This window comes from Catharus ustulatus, chromosome 22 (assembly GCF_009819885.2).
Source record: "Catharus ustulatus isolate bCatUst1 chromosome 22, bCatUst1.pri.v2, whole genome shotgun sequence".
NCBI lineage: Eukaryota > Metazoa > Chordata > Aves > Passeriformes > Turdidae > Catharus > Catharus ustulatus.
The window spans coordinates 2981836-3001365 of record NC_046242.1 but is presented as its reverse complement, the minus strand read 5'-3'; the positions used below and the strand labels follow the sequence as shown (position 1 = coordinate 3001365).

General features: G+C 43.0%; 1 protein-coding gene across 1 annotated transcript in view; it reads right to left on the bottom strand.

The window, feature by feature from the left end:
• Nucleotides 1–2411: 2411 nt before the first annotated feature.
• TEX14 (testis expressed 14, intercellular bridge forming factor) overlaps nucleotides 2412–19530 on the bottom strand; it is a 29188-nt gene continuing 12069 nt past the window's right edge. The window contains exons 10-31 of the mRNA XM_033078568.2: nucleotides 18957–19108; nucleotides 18123–18313; nucleotides 17790–17928; nucleotides 16542–17491; nucleotides 15785–15888; nucleotides 14830–14909; nucleotides 13771–14034; nucleotides 13103–13203; nucleotides 12706–12819; nucleotides 12261–12351; nucleotides 11485–11566; nucleotides 10409–10471; nucleotides 9266–9390; nucleotides 8446–8624; nucleotides 7747–7798; nucleotides 7194–7265; nucleotides 6427–6504; nucleotides 4919–5036; nucleotides 4657–4752; nucleotides 3957–4054; nucleotides 3516–3579; nucleotides 2412–3335 (exon numbers count right to left, since the gene is read on the bottom strand). Coding sequence (XP_032934459.1) covers nucleotides 3299–3335; nucleotides 3516–3579; nucleotides 3957–4054; nucleotides 4657–4752; nucleotides 4919–5036; nucleotides 6427–6504; nucleotides 7194–7265; nucleotides 7747–7798; nucleotides 8446–8624; nucleotides 9266–9390; nucleotides 10409–10471; nucleotides 11485–11566; nucleotides 12261–12351; nucleotides 12706–12819; nucleotides 13103–13203; nucleotides 13771–14034; nucleotides 14830–14909; nucleotides 15785–15888; nucleotides 16542–17491; nucleotides 17790–17928; nucleotides 18123–18313; nucleotides 18957–19108 — 3250 coding nt within the window. The 3' untranslated portion in view covers nucleotides 2412–3298. The remainder of the gene's footprint in view (nucleotides 3336–3515; nucleotides 3580–3956; nucleotides 4055–4656; nucleotides 4753–4918; nucleotides 5037–6426; nucleotides 6505–7193; nucleotides 7266–7746; nucleotides 7799–8445; nucleotides 8625–9265; nucleotides 9391–10408; nucleotides 10472–11484; nucleotides 11567–12260; nucleotides 12352–12705; nucleotides 12820–13102; nucleotides 13204–13770; nucleotides 14035–14829; nucleotides 14910–15784; nucleotides 15889–16541; nucleotides 17492–17789; nucleotides 17929–18122; nucleotides 18314–18956; nucleotides 19109–19530) is intronic.

Below are 19530 nucleotides of genomic sequence, written 5' to 3'. Positions count from 1 at the left end.
CACCGTCCCACCTGTGTGACACCATCCCACCTGTGTGACATCCTGCCTGCAGCATCAGGATCTGCCTGAGCCACCCACAGGGGTTGGGGAAGAGCTGATGGGGGCTCTCAGAGCTTGGAGAAGTCCCCAAAAGAAAAAAAAAATATATATATGGCAGTGTCTTCTTGCAGGTGAGGAGCCATCCCATCATGGGAGAAACTGCAGCTTTTCATTATTTCACTCTCCTAAAGAACCCCTCCCTCCAGCCCCTCACCTTGGAGCCTTTCAGGAGCACAAAATAAAAAATGAGCAGCAATTTCCCCTCAGTGCACGAGTGCTGTTTGGCCCAGCCAGGTGGAACTGGGTCTGTCACCATCCCCAGACTGACCCAGCCCTGGTGGGAAGTTCAGGGATGCTGCAGAGCTGGCACGAATCCAGCAGGAATGTTTGAGAGCCAAGTGTGTTAATAAACACTAATAAACACTGAGCAGTTCATCTGTTTTACTGGCTGATGGAAGGTTTGACAGGAAACACATCCCCTCCTGCCACCAGAGCTGGCACATCCCTCGTGGCAAGTGCCACAAACAGAAAGCCAGGAATAAACCAGACACAAAGTTAATTTATTTTTTTTTTTAGCTTTAAGGCAATAAGGAAAGGTCTGAATCCACTGATTTCCCAGGCAGGGTGAAAACCCAAGTGCTAACAGCCCCCACCAGCAGCAAACAAAGATACCAAAGCCTGCAAGGATAAAAGAAAAGATAAAAAAAAACCTCCAGGAGGCTCCACAGCTTCACACCTCATCTGAAATCTCAAATCACAGCGTTTATCTACCCCAGCTGCAATCACACTTCTGGTTTTGGAGGCAGATTCTGTCATTCAGGAGCCCAGCAGAGGTTTCTAGAGGAGATCCTGGAGACAGCTGGAACTGGGTTTCACCCAATTCCTCCAGCTCCAAAAGAGCCCCCCTGCCTTCAGAGCTGGCTCAGATTTTGATCCTGAACCCTTGAGTTGTTTTCAGAATGAGCTGATCCACAGAAATTTGCACTGCCATGGAGGATGATGAGATTTGGGACACTGAGGGTTTGGGGGTTTTTTTGTTTGCTTTTTTTCCCCACTATCTGAGATTCTCTACTTCAAACCAAAAATAAAACAAAAACCCCCAAACCAGCCCAGTACAAACGAATGAAACATGGAACAACCTGGTCTAGTGGAAGGTGGCAGAGGGATGGAACTAAATCCTATTTATGGGACTTTCCAACCCAACCCATTCCATGATTGCATGAGCTGGTGTGGGGGACAGGACCCATCCCCATCCCTGCCTCAGCCTCCTTGTCCTGCTGTGCAGAACAGCTCAGAGAGGAATTAGAACAGCTCAGTATCACTGTTTTAATTTAATTAATTGGGCTTTCATTCTCTGGGAAGCTGAAAAGCAGCATTAGATGGGCCCCTCTGATCTCCTCTGCTGTCTTGCACGGGTCCTTGTTTAATTGTTCCTGTTAATTACAGCTTTTGTGGCCTTGCTTTATGTTATCAGCATGATTTACATCCACGCTGAACTTCAATCTGGGAAGGCAGAAGCAGCTGAGGAACTGCAATCTCTGTTGTGTTCTGGCCCAGATAAGGAGATCAGACAGGCTGTGGGGCTACTTGAAAGGCCCTCCACCAACAGAAATAAAAATTCTCCACATTAAGATTAAAAAGAGATAGGGAAATGGTTCACAGTCTGCTCACCCACAGATAAAACAGAACAAGAGATGCAGGAAGCTGAGATTTCACATGTTGCAGCCCAAAGTGATGGATAATTCTGTGCATGTGGAAATGTGAAATTCCTCATGTGCTGCTCTCCACCACTACTTTTTATTTTAATTGAACAAGCCTGAAACACAACAAAAACACTGCCCAAAGTGAGAGGGAATGACCCTCACGAGCCACCAAGGGCAGGATCACACAATAAAAATTTGCAATTTAACTTTTGCACTCTGTATCCCTGCAGGTACCACAGCCCCAGGGCCATGGGGAGCAGGATCTCGTTCCAGCAGCTCCTACCAGGAATAAAAAATCCTTCTGCCTGGAGCACAGAAGTCCCACACAGAGAATCCAGGTTGGTACAAGCCTGGGTTAGAAAATATGAAACCTTTTTTTGGACAGAATTCTGTCACAGCCTGGGGCTGAGGCGCTTCTGCTCCAGCTCTGTCACTGCCACAACAGGACAAACACATGAAAGGTTTTTATTTTCTCTTGATCTTTCCTCAGAAAGCTCCCCCACCTCTGCAGCATCTCCCTGGAGCAGCTCTATCCTGGCTGGATCATGGTCTGATGATGGGAAGCAGCACAAAACCACAACAAAACAACCCCAAAAATGAACCTCCAAGCCAGAAAAAAGAACCACAGTAACTCTGTGCTTTGGAACCTTGGAAATAACCTCAGAAACTTTTATTAATGTGGTTAAACCAAATTAAGAGGTACAGAATTGCAGCAAGTTTCCTTGCAAAAACAGGAATGAAGATGCAAAACTTGACACACCCTTCACTCCTGCACCTTGAACAGTATCACCAAAAAAAAGTATTAAATATTAAATTGCTGTGCCCATCAAAATTCTAATCCAAAATCAATTCTATCCAGGGATTTTTTTTTTTTTTTTTTTTTTATGAAGCTTACCAAAAATGTGGTTGAATTAAATAAACATCAGGTATCTTCACAACAACCACATTTTTTTTTTTTTCACATTCTTGTCTGGCAGGGAACATATTGCTGCACTTGCAATCTCTGGAGAACACTGCCTTTTCCTCATTAGCTTTTTGCACAGCAATTAATCCCTTTAATCAGTCAAATCAGTTCAACACTAGATCACAAAAGCACTAAGTAAAGAGAAAACAAGAAATTACCTTGTTAAATTTAATGAGCAAGGAAAAACAGACACTACATGGGCTGTAACACTCCAGCATGGAAACATTTCAGTGCCTGAGCAGCACCAGCAGCCCACAGAATTACAATCATTTTGTCTTTAATCTGAAAACTGCATAATGCAACAGAGCAAGAAATTCTTTAGCTTATGAAAATGTGCACGTGCAGAAATTTAAAAAAAAAAAACAAAAACAATTTTTTCATAAGGAACTGACAGTGAAAAACAGTTCACTCCTGCAACATTGACACTGATAAACCAGTACAAACCATATCAGAACACAGAGCATCAGATTTTCTTCTGTATTTGCTGCTGGGATTCCAGGAAATCTGAGCTTTGTGTGGCCAAAAAGGGCTGTAATTCACAGACTAAGCACTGTGCAAGCAGGTGATGTGTACAACTCATTCACTCTGTGTTTTAATCTTGGAGAGAGCTCTCATCCAAAACAATTATCCTGCAGGGGACATTAAAAAAAAAAAGGAAAAAAATGGTGATGCAGTTGTTTTTTCTTTTATAAACTACAAGGGATGGAATGGGATTTCATGGTGCCTCTTTTTCATGGAAACCAGGAATGCAGCTGATGGCACACACAGATTCCTGCCACAATTGCAGCTGAACTCCCAGAGGGTCTCACCTGAAGGGGGGAGCTCGAGGCAGCTGCTGCTGGGGTTGGGATTTCTGATCCTTGGGGTGCTCGTCTGAAAGAACAGGGAACTGCAGCTCAGAACATGGAATCCACAAACACTGCAGAGCCAGCCAGGGAATCAAGTGCTGCAGGATTCTCTGCTGGATTCACTCAGCCACTTCTGGAATCAGAACCCAGCCCCAGCTCTGCTGCATCACCCAGGGCCCTCATGGTGACCAAAACCAATCCTGATTTCAGTCCCTGAATCCCAACTGTGGACTCTGACAGGAAACAGGGGCACAGCTGCCAGTGCTGGGCAGCAGCAAGGACAGTGGTGTCACCCCCAGGCTTCTACATTTAAAAATTACCATCAGTATTTGCAAAAGTAACCAGAGATTTGGGACATTCCAAACTTTGGGTGCATCCAGCAGCTCTAGAGACAAAGAGCACCTGCTGAAGTTCCTGGGGCTCTGCCTCCAGCACAGGCTCCTCTCTCCTCTGCTCCACTCCTCCTTCCAGCATCTTCTGGATCCTGCAGGCTGGCAGCCCTTGAATGAAAAGGTTTTGTGTGTCATCCTCTTTTTTGTTTTAAACAGAAAATTCTGATGCCAAACACGAGAATGTCTCAAGTTCTTTAGGGAGACAGAACTTATGAGCCCTCACTGTGGAGTTGTTCAGAGCTCCTGGGCTCTGATCTTTAGTTCTAAGAGGGAAAAAAATTATCTGGGACATGAATCTTCTCCTTAAAATGATGTTTAAACGACTTCTGCCATGTTCCTCAAATTTCCTAATACACTGCCATGAAAGCACAACCATTTCCACAAACTCTTCTTTATAAAAAGCTTTCATGACTCTGTTCTCTTAATGCACATTTTCTCTGTCTCAAAAAATTCCCCCTTTCTGTCAAATTATCTCTGATTTCTATGAAATCAGCACTGCCTTCCAAGCCTGGTGAAGTATTTGCTTTCCACCTACGGGGAAGCTGCATTAACAAAACATTCTTTTCCCTCTCAATTTAGGAGGAGAGCTCACACTGATGTCTCCAGGCAAGTTCCCTGACACTCCACTCCCTGAGGAGTCCCAGCCCATTTTCTGAAAAGCCCTGCACACAAAACAAACCCTTGAACACAAACATAAATTATCAGCTCACCCAAGAGTGTGCCCCTGAGGTTGCTCTTGGATCTCCTCATCTCCAGGAACTGCATGGAGCATTCTTTCCAAAATATCATCCAGGCTGGAGTGAGCCCTGTTAAATAAAGGATTGCAAAGTGATGGTGACAAGGTTCATGCTGCAAATTTCCCAATGAAACAGTCACAAGGGTATTTTAAATTTTCTGTAAGCATCAAATCTTGTTAAAATTTTAAGTCTTTGTAAGTCAAACTCAAAGATGCCTTGCCATCCTTTTTCATACCTTTCTGTATCCTCTGCTAGATTAAATGACTCCTCAGTCCATAAACTCTGATTTGTCTTCTTATTTCTCTCAGATTCTTTTTCTGACTCTCTGTTTTCCATTTCAACTTGATCAAGAGCTATTCACACAAACAGCAGGATTTTAGTATCAAAGGAAGATAATAAAGACATTAAAATGTTGTTTTCTTTGCTGCACTTGGGAAATTTCCAGTTGCCCACTTCTCAATCACTTTTCCCTCTGATTTCCTACCAGATGAACAAATTCCCATTATCTGCAGTCCAAGGTGGCCAGCAGCAAGGCCCAGATAAATATTTCACTCCAACACATTTCCAAATTCACAGGGCTCAACATTTTGTTTCCCACTGAAATGAAAAATGAATGTGGAAATGAATCTTTAATCTTTCCAATCCCAGATATGGGAGAGAAATCCAAGGGAAACCTGAGGATGTCAGCTTGGCTTGTACCCATGGGGCTGGGGAGGGCATCCCATGGTGAATTTTCTGATCTGGAAATTCGTGGTGATGGGGTTAAACTCAGGTTCAGGCTGATGGGGAATATTTCAGCCCCTTCTGCTGGGCTGTGATAAGCAGGAAGCACGAGGCTGGGAGTCTGAAATAGCTGTGCTTTATGCAAAGACAAGAAAACCACAGTGACTGAGCAGCCAGCAAAGCCTGCTGCACTCCTCTCCCCCTGAAAACAAGAAGCTCCACTGAACTTCCATCCCTCAGGAAAAGATTTTACAAAGCTGGAGGATAACCAAACATGTGCCAGCATCATTCTCAAGCGACTGTGCTATTTAGCTTTTCACAGACTTAACTCATGTTCTGCCTTTTTTTTCTTTTTTTGCCTTTTTTTGTCTCTCTTTTTTTTTTTTTGTGACTCACTGGGGGAAAAAAAAAGCACAGCCTATAAACATTTAGGTTTTCTACTCCTCTGACACGACTTGTTGTACATCTAAAAATGATTCCCACTTAGCACCATTTGCATTTGCAGCAGCACAAAGATTCACCACTCTGCTGTCTTTGTAACAGAGCAGGAAATACAATATTCATTACCCCAGTGGAAGCTATTTTCTTCCTCTGTGAAATCAGAGGCATTATTTCAAGCTGCAGAATTAGGAACATTAACAGGTAGGGTGCCCTGGCCACTTTGTGAACTGAATCACCCTCTCAGAATGGAAACTTCAATGGATTTGACATCACCTGCCCACCACCCCTGCTCCTGTGGGTGTTGTCACCTGTGTTTGAACACAGCACAAGCCACAGTGACACAATAAAAGCAGAAAATTAATTCTCAGGGTTCGACCTGCAAACCTCCCCCAGCAGCTCCCCGTGGATTCTGCAGGGAACACACAGGGAAAGGCAGCAAACACTGGTGGGGGCACCAAGCTCAAAATTGCAGTTGGTTGTTCCAGCTGAACACACAGTGGTGAGGAACAGAGGCATTTTGCAGCAAGGGAAAAGGAATTTTCTATTTTTAATTCTTCACTGGGGCTGTCAGCAACGAACCATTCACTGGCACGCCGGGGTCCTGCAGTCCCAGCCCTTCCAAGCCTGCAGTGATGCAATCTTGCTGCTTTAAGTGCTCTGTTAAAAACAGCATTATTTCCATGTTGGTCCAGGTTGATCACACACTAAAGCACCATTGAACTTTATCCATCCAACCCCAGAGGGAAACCTGTACATGATTTGTAATTATTTTATATATTAACCTACAAATGGCCCTGACCATCATTAATCACTGATGATGCCAATCTCCACAGGTTCTTGTTTGGGTGGATGAGGAAATAAGGTCAGGATGGACATTTTAATTATCCCAGTGTCTGGTGTTAATTTAGGAAGAGCTTAATGATGGATAAGCAAAGCAAACTCTTCTCCAACACCCTCCCAGTGAAAACCACGCCGAGTTTTTGACAATTTCTGACTGGAGATGTGTGTGGACACAAGAAATGTAAATCCCTGAGCTCCCACAGACACCTGGTGGGTGCAGCTGCCTCCTCTACTGGGGAACAGGAATTGCTCCAGGACACCTTTGAAAAACTCAGTGTACACCAAATTGCTCTGTGTTAAACTCCACCTGCACTCAGTGTGCTGTGAGCAGCAGCAAGGAACCACTCACAGAAATGCAGAGGATTCAAGAAGTTATTTCAGCTCTTGATGCCCAGCTTCCTAATCACTGACTGCAACTAATTTGGGAGCTCTGGTGTGTTTTGGCAGAAATCCTGACTGGGCACAGCTGGAAAACCTCCCAGTGTTTGGGGTGAAGTGGCTCTTACCAATTTCATCCAGCAGCTCCTGGGCTGGTGGAGGGAGCTCATCCATGGAGGGGGGAGAAGCCTCTGAGAGTGCTGAGACAGAAAAAAAAAATTCTAGTTAATTAGCAGTGATTAATCCTTAATAAGTGTGACATAGGCTTACACTCTGATAGCATCTTGCTTACATATTTCATTTATCACCCTGCACGAGCCTGGCTCATTCACATTTTATCAAATTTCCCTAAATAATTCCATAATGGAAAAATCATTTTGAGCCAGGCTTGCACATTCAGCTCCCAAAGCTCTATCAGAAATGTGAGGCCAGTAATATTTACACTTCAAACAGAGGTTGATTTAGAGGTCAGAGTTCTTAGTCTGCAGGTGCACACACAAAATCCATAACCTAATTAGCACCAGCAGTACATGGTTGAGTGCAGAGCTATTCATCCCTCTAAAAAGAGACATCCAGGATCAAAAAAAAAGCAGGAAAAATCATTAATAGACTGCTCTATTTAGTTTCTAATCTGTTTCTTGAACAATTTATTTTTGGCTGGGGCTGGGATAAAAGACTTACCAGGTGCCTGCCTGGTGCTCCTCAGGGATGAAGCAACTGGTGGCAACCCAAGCTGTGGGATCAAACAGAATGAAACACAAGGAGCTAAACTGAGAAACTGCTGATGTTCCATCTCCCCTTCAACATCCCAAATCCAGAATGAGGCAGAGCCTCCAATTAAAGCCTGAGCTGACCATTAAACTTTAAACTAAGCTTTTCAATCAGTTCAGAATATGAAAATTGAGTAAGATTTATGTGTCAGAATTTTTGCTTAGGCTGCTGTGCACTCATGTTTTAGCTGTGAGACAGCATCAGCTGCAAAATCTTAATTTCAACACTCTGAATGGACAACTGGATGGGAATTTTCTGACTGGACAGTTCCAAGATTTCTTCAGTTCCCATTCTCTGCTTGGAATCTTTCATGAATAAAGCCAGGCACATCTGTTCATCAGAAGAGCCCCCCCAAATTAAGAATTTGTAACCAGAGGCAAATCCCCACTGCCCTCAAAATGGAAATATCTTAATTTTAGAGTAAGATTTTGGACATAAGTGACAGAATCAGCCAAGCCACTCAGGGCAACTCTGCCCTATAAATGAATTTAATAAATTCCAAGTGTTCTGGCACAACACAGAGCTCTACTTGCATTTATTTTTAGTTAAAAATATTTTTAAGGAATATTAAAAGAGTATTTAATTTTAATAAGTTATTTTTGGACTTACAGGCTCTTTCAGTCCAAATGGGCAAAGTCTTGGAATTTCCATGCTCCTCTCCCCTTCACAGGCTGTGGTGAAAGTCTTGAACATTGTGGAGGAGATGTCTTGAGAGCCAGAAAAGGAAGAATCTGAAGAAAATTCACGGCAGTGTTTGTATTTCCCAAAGGCTAATGGAAATTTTTCCTCTAGAATTTAAAATAAAAAAATACAAGGAGAAAAAAAAAAAGACAGCAAAGCTGGAGAATTATTTTTGGAATTTTTGTATCTTTACATTTCAACAGAAGTAGAAAGAAGTTTAAAGAGAAGATGAACAGGGAACTCTTGAGAAATGTTACCCACAAAAAACCAAAGTGATAACCCAGGAGTTCCAGCTCAGACAAAACTGAGAAATTCCAGCCCTGTGTTACACCCAATCAATGAAGCACAAAGCAAATGTTCATTCATTGCTCTTAAGCACTCTTCAAACATTTATCATATTATTTACCTTGTTATCAATACTGAGTGCTTATTAAATCGCTAAAATCCACAGGAATCAGTTCAAATTTAAATGAGCTAATTTCTGATTTATGAAGGATGCCAACATCTCCCAGAGACCTTTCAGGCAGTGACTTTTTCAGCTGTGTCCCTGCAAAATCTCCTTTAATTCTGTGTCTTTGGACAATGAGATTTCAAACAACAGGAGCAACAGCATTTCTTGTGGCTCCCCATTGCAAGCCTGACATTTCTGATTCACCCTTATGGTTTTACATCCAAAAAAATCCTGGCAGAAAGGTCTGGAGAGGAGAAATCATTGCCTGTGAATCCTTTTTCCCCCTCCCTGCATTACCTGAGCCCAGGGGGGTGCTGACACTGGTGGGAGCGTGGCTCAGCCGAGGGGTTTTACACTCCACACCCCTCTGGAAGTTCTGCTCACAGGGGATGCTGGACAAATCCTGAATATCTGCCACTGATCTGAATTATTGAGAGATGTTCTGACAGTTAGAATAGCCACTTCCTGCACCTGTGAATCACCAGATCCTGCTGTTGTCAGGGTCTTGAAATTTTAATTTTGTGCGGTTTTATCTAGCTCGTTGGAATGAGGGAGATGTTCCCTTTGAAACTTCTCACAGGAATCTGGGAAAACTCAAAATCACCCTCCTCAGCAATGCTGCAGAGGCAGAACAGGTTAATTATTTGCTTCCCCTTCCTTTCCAGGATTTCTTAAATAATCCTCCTATAAAACCAGCTCAGGAAGTTGCTTCCAGAAAGGGCAGGAACTCCAAATGTGAACGAAAAGGTAGAAAAAAAATTCCCCAAAGCCAAGGGAAAACCTCAAGGGTTAACAAAAATGAATGAGCCATTAATCAAGACTAAATGTAGGTCTTGAGAGCAATTAAAAGAATGACTCTGATAAGCTGAGACTGCTGAAGATCTGCACAGGCACTGAGAACACACCCCCAAGTGAAAAAAATTAAATCTGAATTAATCAAATTTGGGGTGATACACCCTGGATTAAATCATCCTCAAAGGCCATGACCTCCTGCACATCAGAAATTTTATGCAAATCTCCCTGAGCTATAAAAATAAATTAACTTCATTAGTTGAGTCACAAACACATTCTGCTGATTTCTCTTCCCCCTGAAAATCACAGGACTATTTCTGCAATAAAATTTCTTTGGCTCCACACGAACGATCTGCTCTTTAAAGTGATTTTATTTCCCCCCTGTGCCATCTGGAGAGAAGAAACGAGGAATCCTCATCCTTTCATGGGAAGAAGCACACCCAGCTCAGCATCAAGGTAATTAATTCAGAATATGAAAATATTTCCAACTGAGGACAACTCTTCCACACCCATCTCACAACTTTTCACAGGAAAATACTCTCAATACTCTGGGGAGTTTTCTGTCTCATCTCCCTGTCCTGCACCAACACACAATTTTGTATTTAATGACCAATTTGCTCAAGTTTTGCTGTAAAATGTGGCTCTTACACATCTTTTTCTTGGCATTCTTCCTGGGGCTCCCACAGTGTTGCTTCTCGTGCTGCATCCACCCTGCAACGAGGGAGGAAAGGTCACATTCAGAAAGGATGGAAATACAAGATTTGCTTTCCTTTCTCTCAGGAAGTTTGAGCATTGCTTTCTCTCTGAGGTGACACTGCAGCTCACAAACATTTGTTGCTTAAAACCTTAGAACGTGGAGACTGGTAGGGGAAAATGATTTGTTAAAACTTCTGACTGACACTTACAGCTTCAGAACAGAACTGAAATTAAATAAAAGGGATTAAAATCTAGGAATACACATCACTGCATTGTTCCATCATCCTCTGATCTCAGATTGTGACCCCCAAGGTCATTGAGGATCAGGCAGATGCTCAGAGAGCAACATCCCCTCTGAGCTGCTGCCAAAATTCCCTAAGTGAAGGGAGCAACCAAAATAATTTTTTAAATCCCAAAACCAAGTGATTTCCAGGGAATGGCCCAGGGAAGGTCACAGAGCTCCAGCCAACTTCTCCCCACGCTGGTAAAACAGAAAATCCACAGGACAAAAAACCCTGCTGGTTTTCAGAGAACAGCCAAAGCTCCCAGAGTTCAGAGCCTGCCAAATGTGATGTTGCCCCCAGGCAAGGGGCAGGGAACATTCCTGCACTGGGCTGGTCCCATGGGGTTGGATCTTCATGGCACTTGAGCTCCAAAAGCAAAGCACAACAGAATTAAAGCAGATGAATGAAGCCTTAATTTGAATTATCTGTGCTCTGTTTCAGGCTGTGGTTTATCAGTGGGAAAGGAATTGTGATGTGTACATGGCTTTTTTTTTTCCATATTTTAGCTCCCTCATTAAGGCAAAAAAAAATCCCCACCAAACTCTGCAAAAGACAAAACCCCTTGAGACCTGTGAAAAGCCCTTTTTGTATTTTCTTAGCAAGGAGCTGAGTTATGTAGACAATCATTAAAAACCACCACTGGCATCTTATTTGAATATTAGATATATAAGCAGAATTAATGAAGAGAGCACACTTTAAAAGCTAATTTATGCCTGAAGGAACAATGAAAATGAGTTTTTCTACCTGGCTCCAGGCATTTGGCCCAGCTGATTCACTCCCAGCTTGTTACTCTGTGCTGCTGTGCTGCAGAATAGTATTTTTCCTCCTGAATACAAATAACAAATGTTCCCTGTTATTGGCTTTTGCAAGTACAAAAGAAAACAATGCAACTCATTGAACAGGAAATTGTGACTTTATTAAATTTTTAATTTTTTATTTTTTTGTGTCTGAGTTCTTGTGACCTTTGTTGTTATCGAGAGACAAATGTGTTTTAAAGATGCATTTTCATAAACATGGCACAGCTGCCAGACAGGCACTGAAGCACTGGGGAATATCACAACATTTACAAATTTGAGCTAAAAGAGACAACAGAGGGAGGAAACAATGATTCTTCCATTATTCTGCACACGCTCTCTGTCAGCTCCCACTGTTTTTAAGCCCAAGATCCTCCCAGCAATGAGAATATTAATGTGTAAATACAACTCTAATTCAGTTTCCAGCACCACAGCAAGTTGCATAAAAAGATTAAACTTAGCCCCAGGGTAAAAATAAAAATGTTTCAAACAAGTTTTTGTTTTGGTTTTTTAACTGAAACACAGCAAGTACATAAACACTGAATATGAAATGATTTCAGGCACCAAAATCCTCAGAGTCCTGAACTCTCCCAAAAATAATGAGGAAAAAGAGATCAATTGAGCCTGAAGAATGAAGGTCCAGCCTTGTGACAGGAGAGCTGCTGGCAAAAATATTAAAATATCAGTGCAACAACTCAGAAGTGCTGCAAGAAAAAGGACATTTACCTGGAGCCTGAATTCCTGATGCTGCATCCCCAGGTAATTTCTGTAAAAATCCTGCACAAACATCTTCTGCTTTGCCCTCAGTGTTTGAGGTCTGAAAAGGGGGAGAAAAAAAGAAATTAATTCCATTTTTGACAGAGCAGCTGCAAAGGGCAGGCCAAGCCTCCCAGGATGATGCTCCCAATAATGAGAGTGCAGAGAGAAACTCTTCAGGAGCTCATCAGCAAACAGCCCAGACTGGATTTAACAGTTAAACAGAAAAGTTTTGCATCTTCCAGAAATTAATGAAGATTAATTTGCTTACTCTTACCTAAATCTTTATTTGCAGAAAAAGAAAAGAAGAATAATGAAAAAAAATCTCCCATTTTCCACAGCTCTCTTCAAATCAAATGGGAGCACAATTAAACCACATGTTGTGTAAATTATGTCCAAAAAATGTTATTTTTACCTCTGGTTCTGACCTTTCCTCAAGAGCAGGAGGAAGGGAATAATCAGGAGTGAAGAATTCTTCAGTCACATCAGGAGGTGAATTAAGGGAACAATGTAATTCCCTTGAATGTCCCTGTGAAAGACATCATCACCTGAGATGATCCCACTGTCTATCAATAAAAATTATATATTTCAGCCAATAAAAAACCACTGAAATTCTGAAATCCTATTTAATTTGTCCACTGGCTTTCAACCCACCTCCTGCTCCTAGCACTACCTTGTTGGTTCATAAAATAAAATTTTAAAAAGGGGGAAGGAGGAGAGGGATTGTTACTCAGATCAGCTCAGGATGCAACACCAGGCTAAACTTTTCCATGGATAAATTGCCACTAAATTCCCTGGATTTCTGCACATACTCTGGAGAGATTCTCAGCTGGCTGAGGAAGGACTGAACTCTTAGGAATGGCTGTTCCAGACTCTGCTTGCTCATCTGGTGCTGGGGACTGGCAGCTGCTCCCTGGGATGTCAGAATGGAACAAAATTATTAAGTATTAAAAAAAAATTAAAAAAAAAAGATGTGAAGTGAGTGATCTGAGGCACTGCTGGAATATCAATGAGAGCAGACAGTGACACTAATTGTCTGGCAGGAACACGGAGGAATAATGACATTTAAATGCTCACCTCGTTAATTAATCTAAGCAGGGGAACCTTGCCCTGTTCCTTTGCCCAGAACTTTTTCAAAAGCTTTACCCACTGAGCTGCTCCAGAAAAAGCAGCTGTGTGCTGAGACTGGAAGAAATAAAAGTGTGAAAGCACACTGGAGGGTCTGAAAGCTTTGGGTTTGTCATGCTGATAACAATAATCAGTGATGATGAGGTCTCCAAGCTGTTCCCTGCACCTCTCAACACCTAATGCTCATCTTATCTCTGTTTATGCCCATCAAGGAGTGCCTGACTTGCTCTGAGGGTAAAACTTTGGAAGATAAAATGGACAATTCTTATTTTAAAAAATCACAGAAGCTGAAATCTGATTGGAAATGGAAGGAGATAAAAAGAGAGGAGAGCATTTCACTCCTCAGCCTCACCTGAGCTCCAGAGGGCAGGCTCCAGATCGCTGTCCCCAGACTCAGCTCTGTCCCCAGTGCCCAGGTGCCAGGGCTCTGCACCCCCACCTGGCTGCCACCCACACCTCTGCTGCTCCTGACTTCTGGGGGCTGTGGCAGGGACAGGCAGGGAGGATTCCTGGACACCTTCAGCTTCACTTTCAGACGTGCATTCACTGGCAGGGTGAGCACAGCTCAGCCCCAGCTGTCCTGAGGCCACTCTTCTGGCCATCTGCTTGACTTCAGCTACCAAAAAAACCACCCCAAAATTACCAATTCACACCGCAGAATCTGGACCTTCAAAGCACCTCCCATCTTTTATTGTGCCTGCAGACCTGGAAATGCTAAGGGTGGGGTTGGCAGCACAGCCTTTGTCATGGAAAGAGCTAAACAATTCCTTCCATTTTAAATAAAGCTTAAAACCTGCCTGAATTGATATGGAAAATCTCTACAGGAACAGGTTTTGTTAGTTGGATTCTCTATTTTCCATGCCTGTGCTGCCATCCACTGGGCATTGCCATCCCTGCCCTTCCTGAATCCACACACTGCCCAAAACCAGCCCAGAAATTCCTTCAGCTCCACAACCCAAACCACCTCAACGTGCCTGGGATGGTTTCATGCCCAGGATGTGCAAGACACAGGATCCCACTCCCTTGGTTTCCATCCCAGAACAACCCCAGAGAGCTTCAGCAAGAGACAGAAACCTTTCCTTGTGTGTTGAGTTTAATGCACTGCACTGCAGCAAGATTTCTGGTGTTAATACTGAGTTAACACTGGTTTAACACTGATTTAACACAGATTTAACACTGATTTAACACTGTTTAACACTGATTTAACACTGGTTTAACACTGATTTAACACTGATTTAACACTGATTTAACACTGATTTAACACAGGTTTAACACTGGTTTAACACAGATTTAACACTGTTTTTTTAACACTGGTTTAACACAGATTTAACACAGATTTAACACTGATTTAATACAGATTTAACACTGGTTTAACACTGGTTTAACACAGATTTAACACTGCTTTACTCACTCCTCCATCCCAACTGCATCACCCTCCTCTTCTCACAGTTTTTTTTGCTGCAGAATTCAGCCCTTGGTTTTGAATGGCACCTGCAATAAATGATTATGAAATGCACACAAACTATTTTAGAGCACCAGCATATTGTGTCAAGTATTCCCCAGCCAGGAAAAGGCTCCAAGTTGTTTTAACATTAATTAGAGCACGTGTGCTCTCAGCCTTTTTACAACCCAGCAGAACCAGCAGATTGAGCTGCCAGGAGCTTGGAAAGCACACACAATTATTTAGGAATATTCTGGATGAAGCTGTACATTCAACTCTGCATCTCAGAGCTCCAAACCCACACCATGGATGATGTGGGGATTGTTTGGTTGAGGTGATGATCACAATTTCACACAACTCTCCCAGCAGAGTTCACTCCCTGACCTTCACCTGGAATACTTCTGTTTCTGATCCAAATGGATTCATTTTAAAAGTGCCACAGTTTTTCTGATTTGACCAAACATTGAAAGAATTGTCTGTCCCCCCTCTTTCCAACATGAATCTGCACAAGTTTTGCCAGGTAATTTCAACATGTGCTTTCCATCCATGCTTAAAAGCACAAAGAGAAGACATTAAAAGCATTTCTCCTGGGAACTGAAGGAGGCTGTGCCCAGGGAGGAGAACCACCTTCATTAATCCCTTCCCAGATTGCTCTCCTTAGGCACTGGTACAGTTTTGCACCACTGACCTCCATCCCAGAGGCATGTGAAATCTTTTTTAACACCACTCTTTAACACAAAGTGCCCTGTCACAGCAGCTCTGCAGCTGACAATGACTCACAGCAGGCTCCTCTCTCTACAGATGGCTTCTGCTTTACTGAGAAATTCAATGCCAGCCTTGATCCTGATGTGCCTCCTTCTGACAGTGCCTCTCTCCAGATGAATCTGTCAGAATGAACTCTTCTGTGAACAAGATCAAAACTCACCACTTCTGCTCTCCCCTCCTTGCTGCAGGATGTGAATCAGCTCCTCTCTGACACTGCAAGTTGAACTTTTTTTGGCATCTCGCAGACACGTGTGGGAGGAAATGCTGAAATGAGTCCAACAAGCCATGATTCAGCACACACTGGGCACTCTGCTAATTCCTGCCTGAGCTGGCTGAGAGAACAGGACAGCTCAAACTTTATTCCCTGATTTCTGTTTTAGCTGCTCTGCTCAGCAGAAAGGATGAGAGCTCCAAGGCTCAGCCTAACAAAAACCCTGCCCTGGATTTAGAGCAGGTTTAGGTGCAGGCAGGCAATCCAAACATGCAGCTTCCAGGGGGATGAGTGGACCTGAATGACTCAAGATTATCCCCACAGGAGATATGTACTAGAATTTTTCTCTTTGGTCCATGTATTTAATAATAAAGAGATCCAGAAGCTCCTCCCAATAACAGCTTAGGCCTCAACATAAACAAAAATATTTCTGCACTGGCCTTTCCCCTCAGAGCCCCATCTCCATTTTAGTGCAGGATTTAGATTTTAACCCCAGCCTGAGCCACTGGATCAGTATTGTGCTGGCAGGACTGGAGAGAAGAGGAAATAATCACACTGTTGAGCTGTTTTCCTTCCTGTATATAATGCACATGGATACATTTTAAAGGACAGATTCATCCTCCTCTTGGACACCTCCCATCCCTGCATCTCTCTGCCTGCTAAGGAACACAGAAATGATAACCAGGCCCCCTGCTCAACACTTTACCTGCTGGTTTGGGCTCACTTCATCACCCAGGCCTTTGCAGCCCAGATCACGATGGTTGGTTGCAGTTTTGCTCCTCCACTTCTCATTCTGAGCTGCCTCTCTTTCCTTGGCTGTCTTGGGAACAGCCTGGAAGCTGTCTCTGCCTGGTGCCTGACACATTGATGGTGGAATGTAGTTCCTGGATGGTGGAGCTACAGCTTTGTGTAAAAAAATATCAACTCCAGAAAAAGCCTTATTGGTGTTTTGGGAAGTAGCATCAGACCCATTCCAGTGCCTTCCCTGAGAACTTTCCTCAGGAAGCAGATTCATCCTGATTTCCTGGAGCAGCTTTTTCTGCTTTCCCATGGCCTCCAGCCTGTCCAGCTTCTCCTCTGTCCTGCCCAGGGACTCTCCTGCCTGCTGCAGCATGCTCTGCATGATCTTGAGGTTCAGGGCACACTTGCTGATGTGCTGCTCGCTCTGGGAAGGGCTGCTCAGCCTCCTGCCAGCATCTCCTCTCAGCTGGCACAGGGCAGAGGCTTCTCTCACCCTTTCCTCCTCTTCCTCCTCCTCTTCTTCCAGCTCCTCCTCCTCTCCAGAGAACCCAGTGCTGGACACCAAGGATTCCCCCTCCTCCTCCTCCTCCTCCTCCTCCTCACCCTCCCATGGGCTCTCCTCTCCCTCCTCTTGCTGCCTTTCTGCATCCTCCAGGGCTTGGCCTAATCCAGGTCCTCCTTCCAGGAAGTCTTGGGGACCTTCTGGATAACTGGCAAGGATTTCATTCATTTCAAAGCTGCACAGGCTCCCACCCACATCACTCTCACAGGAGGGAGAGGCTCCTGTCTGGAGTTCAGAGGAGACATCGAGGCTCTGCTCCTGTGCAGCTGGCTCTGCACTGGCTGCTGCCTCCTCCACCCCCAAAGCACTGCTCTCCCTGGGGAAAGCAGAGTCTTGGGGGGCAGAAAAGCCACCTGAAAAAATCAATTTGAAACAATAAATCATTTCTGCAGAAATCCCACAGCCTCACTGCTTTGGCACATTGAGGAGTTAATTTTGGAAATTTGGAAATTCCAGGAGCAGTGTTTGACACCTCTGCTGAAAACTGTTCTGAACAAAACAGATTTACAGTTTGAGTCTACATTAACACTTAAGCTAAAATCCAAACCCAACTGCTTCCTATTTTCAACCTACATCATAAAATCTGTGAGGCTCCCATTTTAATGATTTATGTCAGATTGTTGAAGGACTCATCCTGCCCCAAGAACTCACCAGCCTTGCTTATCTCTCTCTCCTGGATCTCCACTGTCCTCTTCTTGAAGCTAAAAGCTGATGCCCAGCAGATGTTCACATCTGCAAGAACAGCAGATCTCTGTGCTTTGGATATTCCCCCTTCAGACTTAACCAAGTCCTGTAAAATAAATAAAAAATTGGAATAAAACAGAATTGTATTTGACAGTTCTGTGTCTCTGCTGCTCCTCCCAGGGGGTTCAGCTCCATGAGCAGAACACTGAGTGTTGGATCACCTCCTCTAGATTTAAGCAGAACAACTTGAATCTGAAAGGACACAGCACATCCATCAAAGATCAGAATGCTGCAAATCACCTTTAAGTCCTTTTTCAGGATATACTGAATATCCTGAAGCTTCATGGAGCGGTTCCTGTGTTTGGGCTCCAGCCCTGACTTGACAACATCATAATAGATCAGGGGGAGCCTGGCATCTGCTTCCAGCTGCTGCCCTGAAAGGATCAGCTCTTTAATAGCTGAGTCCTCCACAGCTTTCCAGGGAGGGCTTTCTGCAAGACACAAGCACAGGCTTTATGTCAGTACATCAATGTTAATGGAAATTTAAAAAAAAAAATTAAAAATCACATTATTCCCTGTCTATTCCCTAATTTACAACTAAAAACAAGCACTGGCATCTCCTCCCTATTGTATTCTAACACTGGGTGCTTTCAAGGGAGCTGACAGAAATATTTAGAGGAGAGTGACACTGCAAACAACCCTGCTTTGGATTCTTCATTGGGTTTAATTTTTAGGGTAATTGTTTATCCCATTTCACTGTCAGAATAGTCAAAGTGAATTGCAGAACAGACATTATCTGTAATAACAGCAACAATACAACATAAGAACAGAGTAACAATAACTTATCTCCAAGTTATCACACAGATCAAACACATGAAAGCTGCACAAGCTTGTTTTGAACACTGAAAAGACTTAATTGAATGTTTTGCTGTGCTGGTAGGAAGAAGAAAAACAATCAGCAGAAAACAAATGAATTTCTGCCATATCCACCATTCATTTCATCCTTTAGCCACCATTAATTTCATCCTTTAGCCACACAATTTTAAGTTTTCTGATCACATTTTACATTTATTATTGTCATTAATTTGTTTTTTTTTTTTTTTTTTTTGCCTGGTTCATTTTTGAAGTCCAAACCTGTCAGGGTCTCCTGCAGCACTGCACAGAAGCTGTAAACATCTGATTTGACTGTGCCAGGTTTCTCCAGGATTATCTCAGGGGAACTCCAGCGGAAGAGCCGCACTGGGACAGGAATTCGGGTCAGGTCACTGTGCTCCCCACTGTCCTTGCTGCAAAAAGGGGGAAAATTGGAAATCAGGACATACAACACATTCAACTGCAAGGTTTGTATTTAGGAATTAAATATAGTGTGCTACAGTTTTTAGTTTAATACATAAAAGGTTTGCAAATAGAAATGTGCAGTAAATGTCTTTTGGCAAAGATTTTCTGGGGAAAGCAAATTCTCCTTTAGCAAATTTACAGTAAAAAAAAAAATTTAAAAAGCTGAATTTTCCCAACAGGAGCTTTACAATCAACCCTTTAGCTAGATAAAACCTGTAAAAAAATTTTACTTTCCAATGTGTCTAGGGGATAATTTCAGTGATAATTCATCGAGATGGAAAGAAATAAAAATAATTTCATGATTATAAACCACACCTGATTATAAGCCGCACATTACAATACAGAATGTGATAAAAGGGATCTGTTCTAT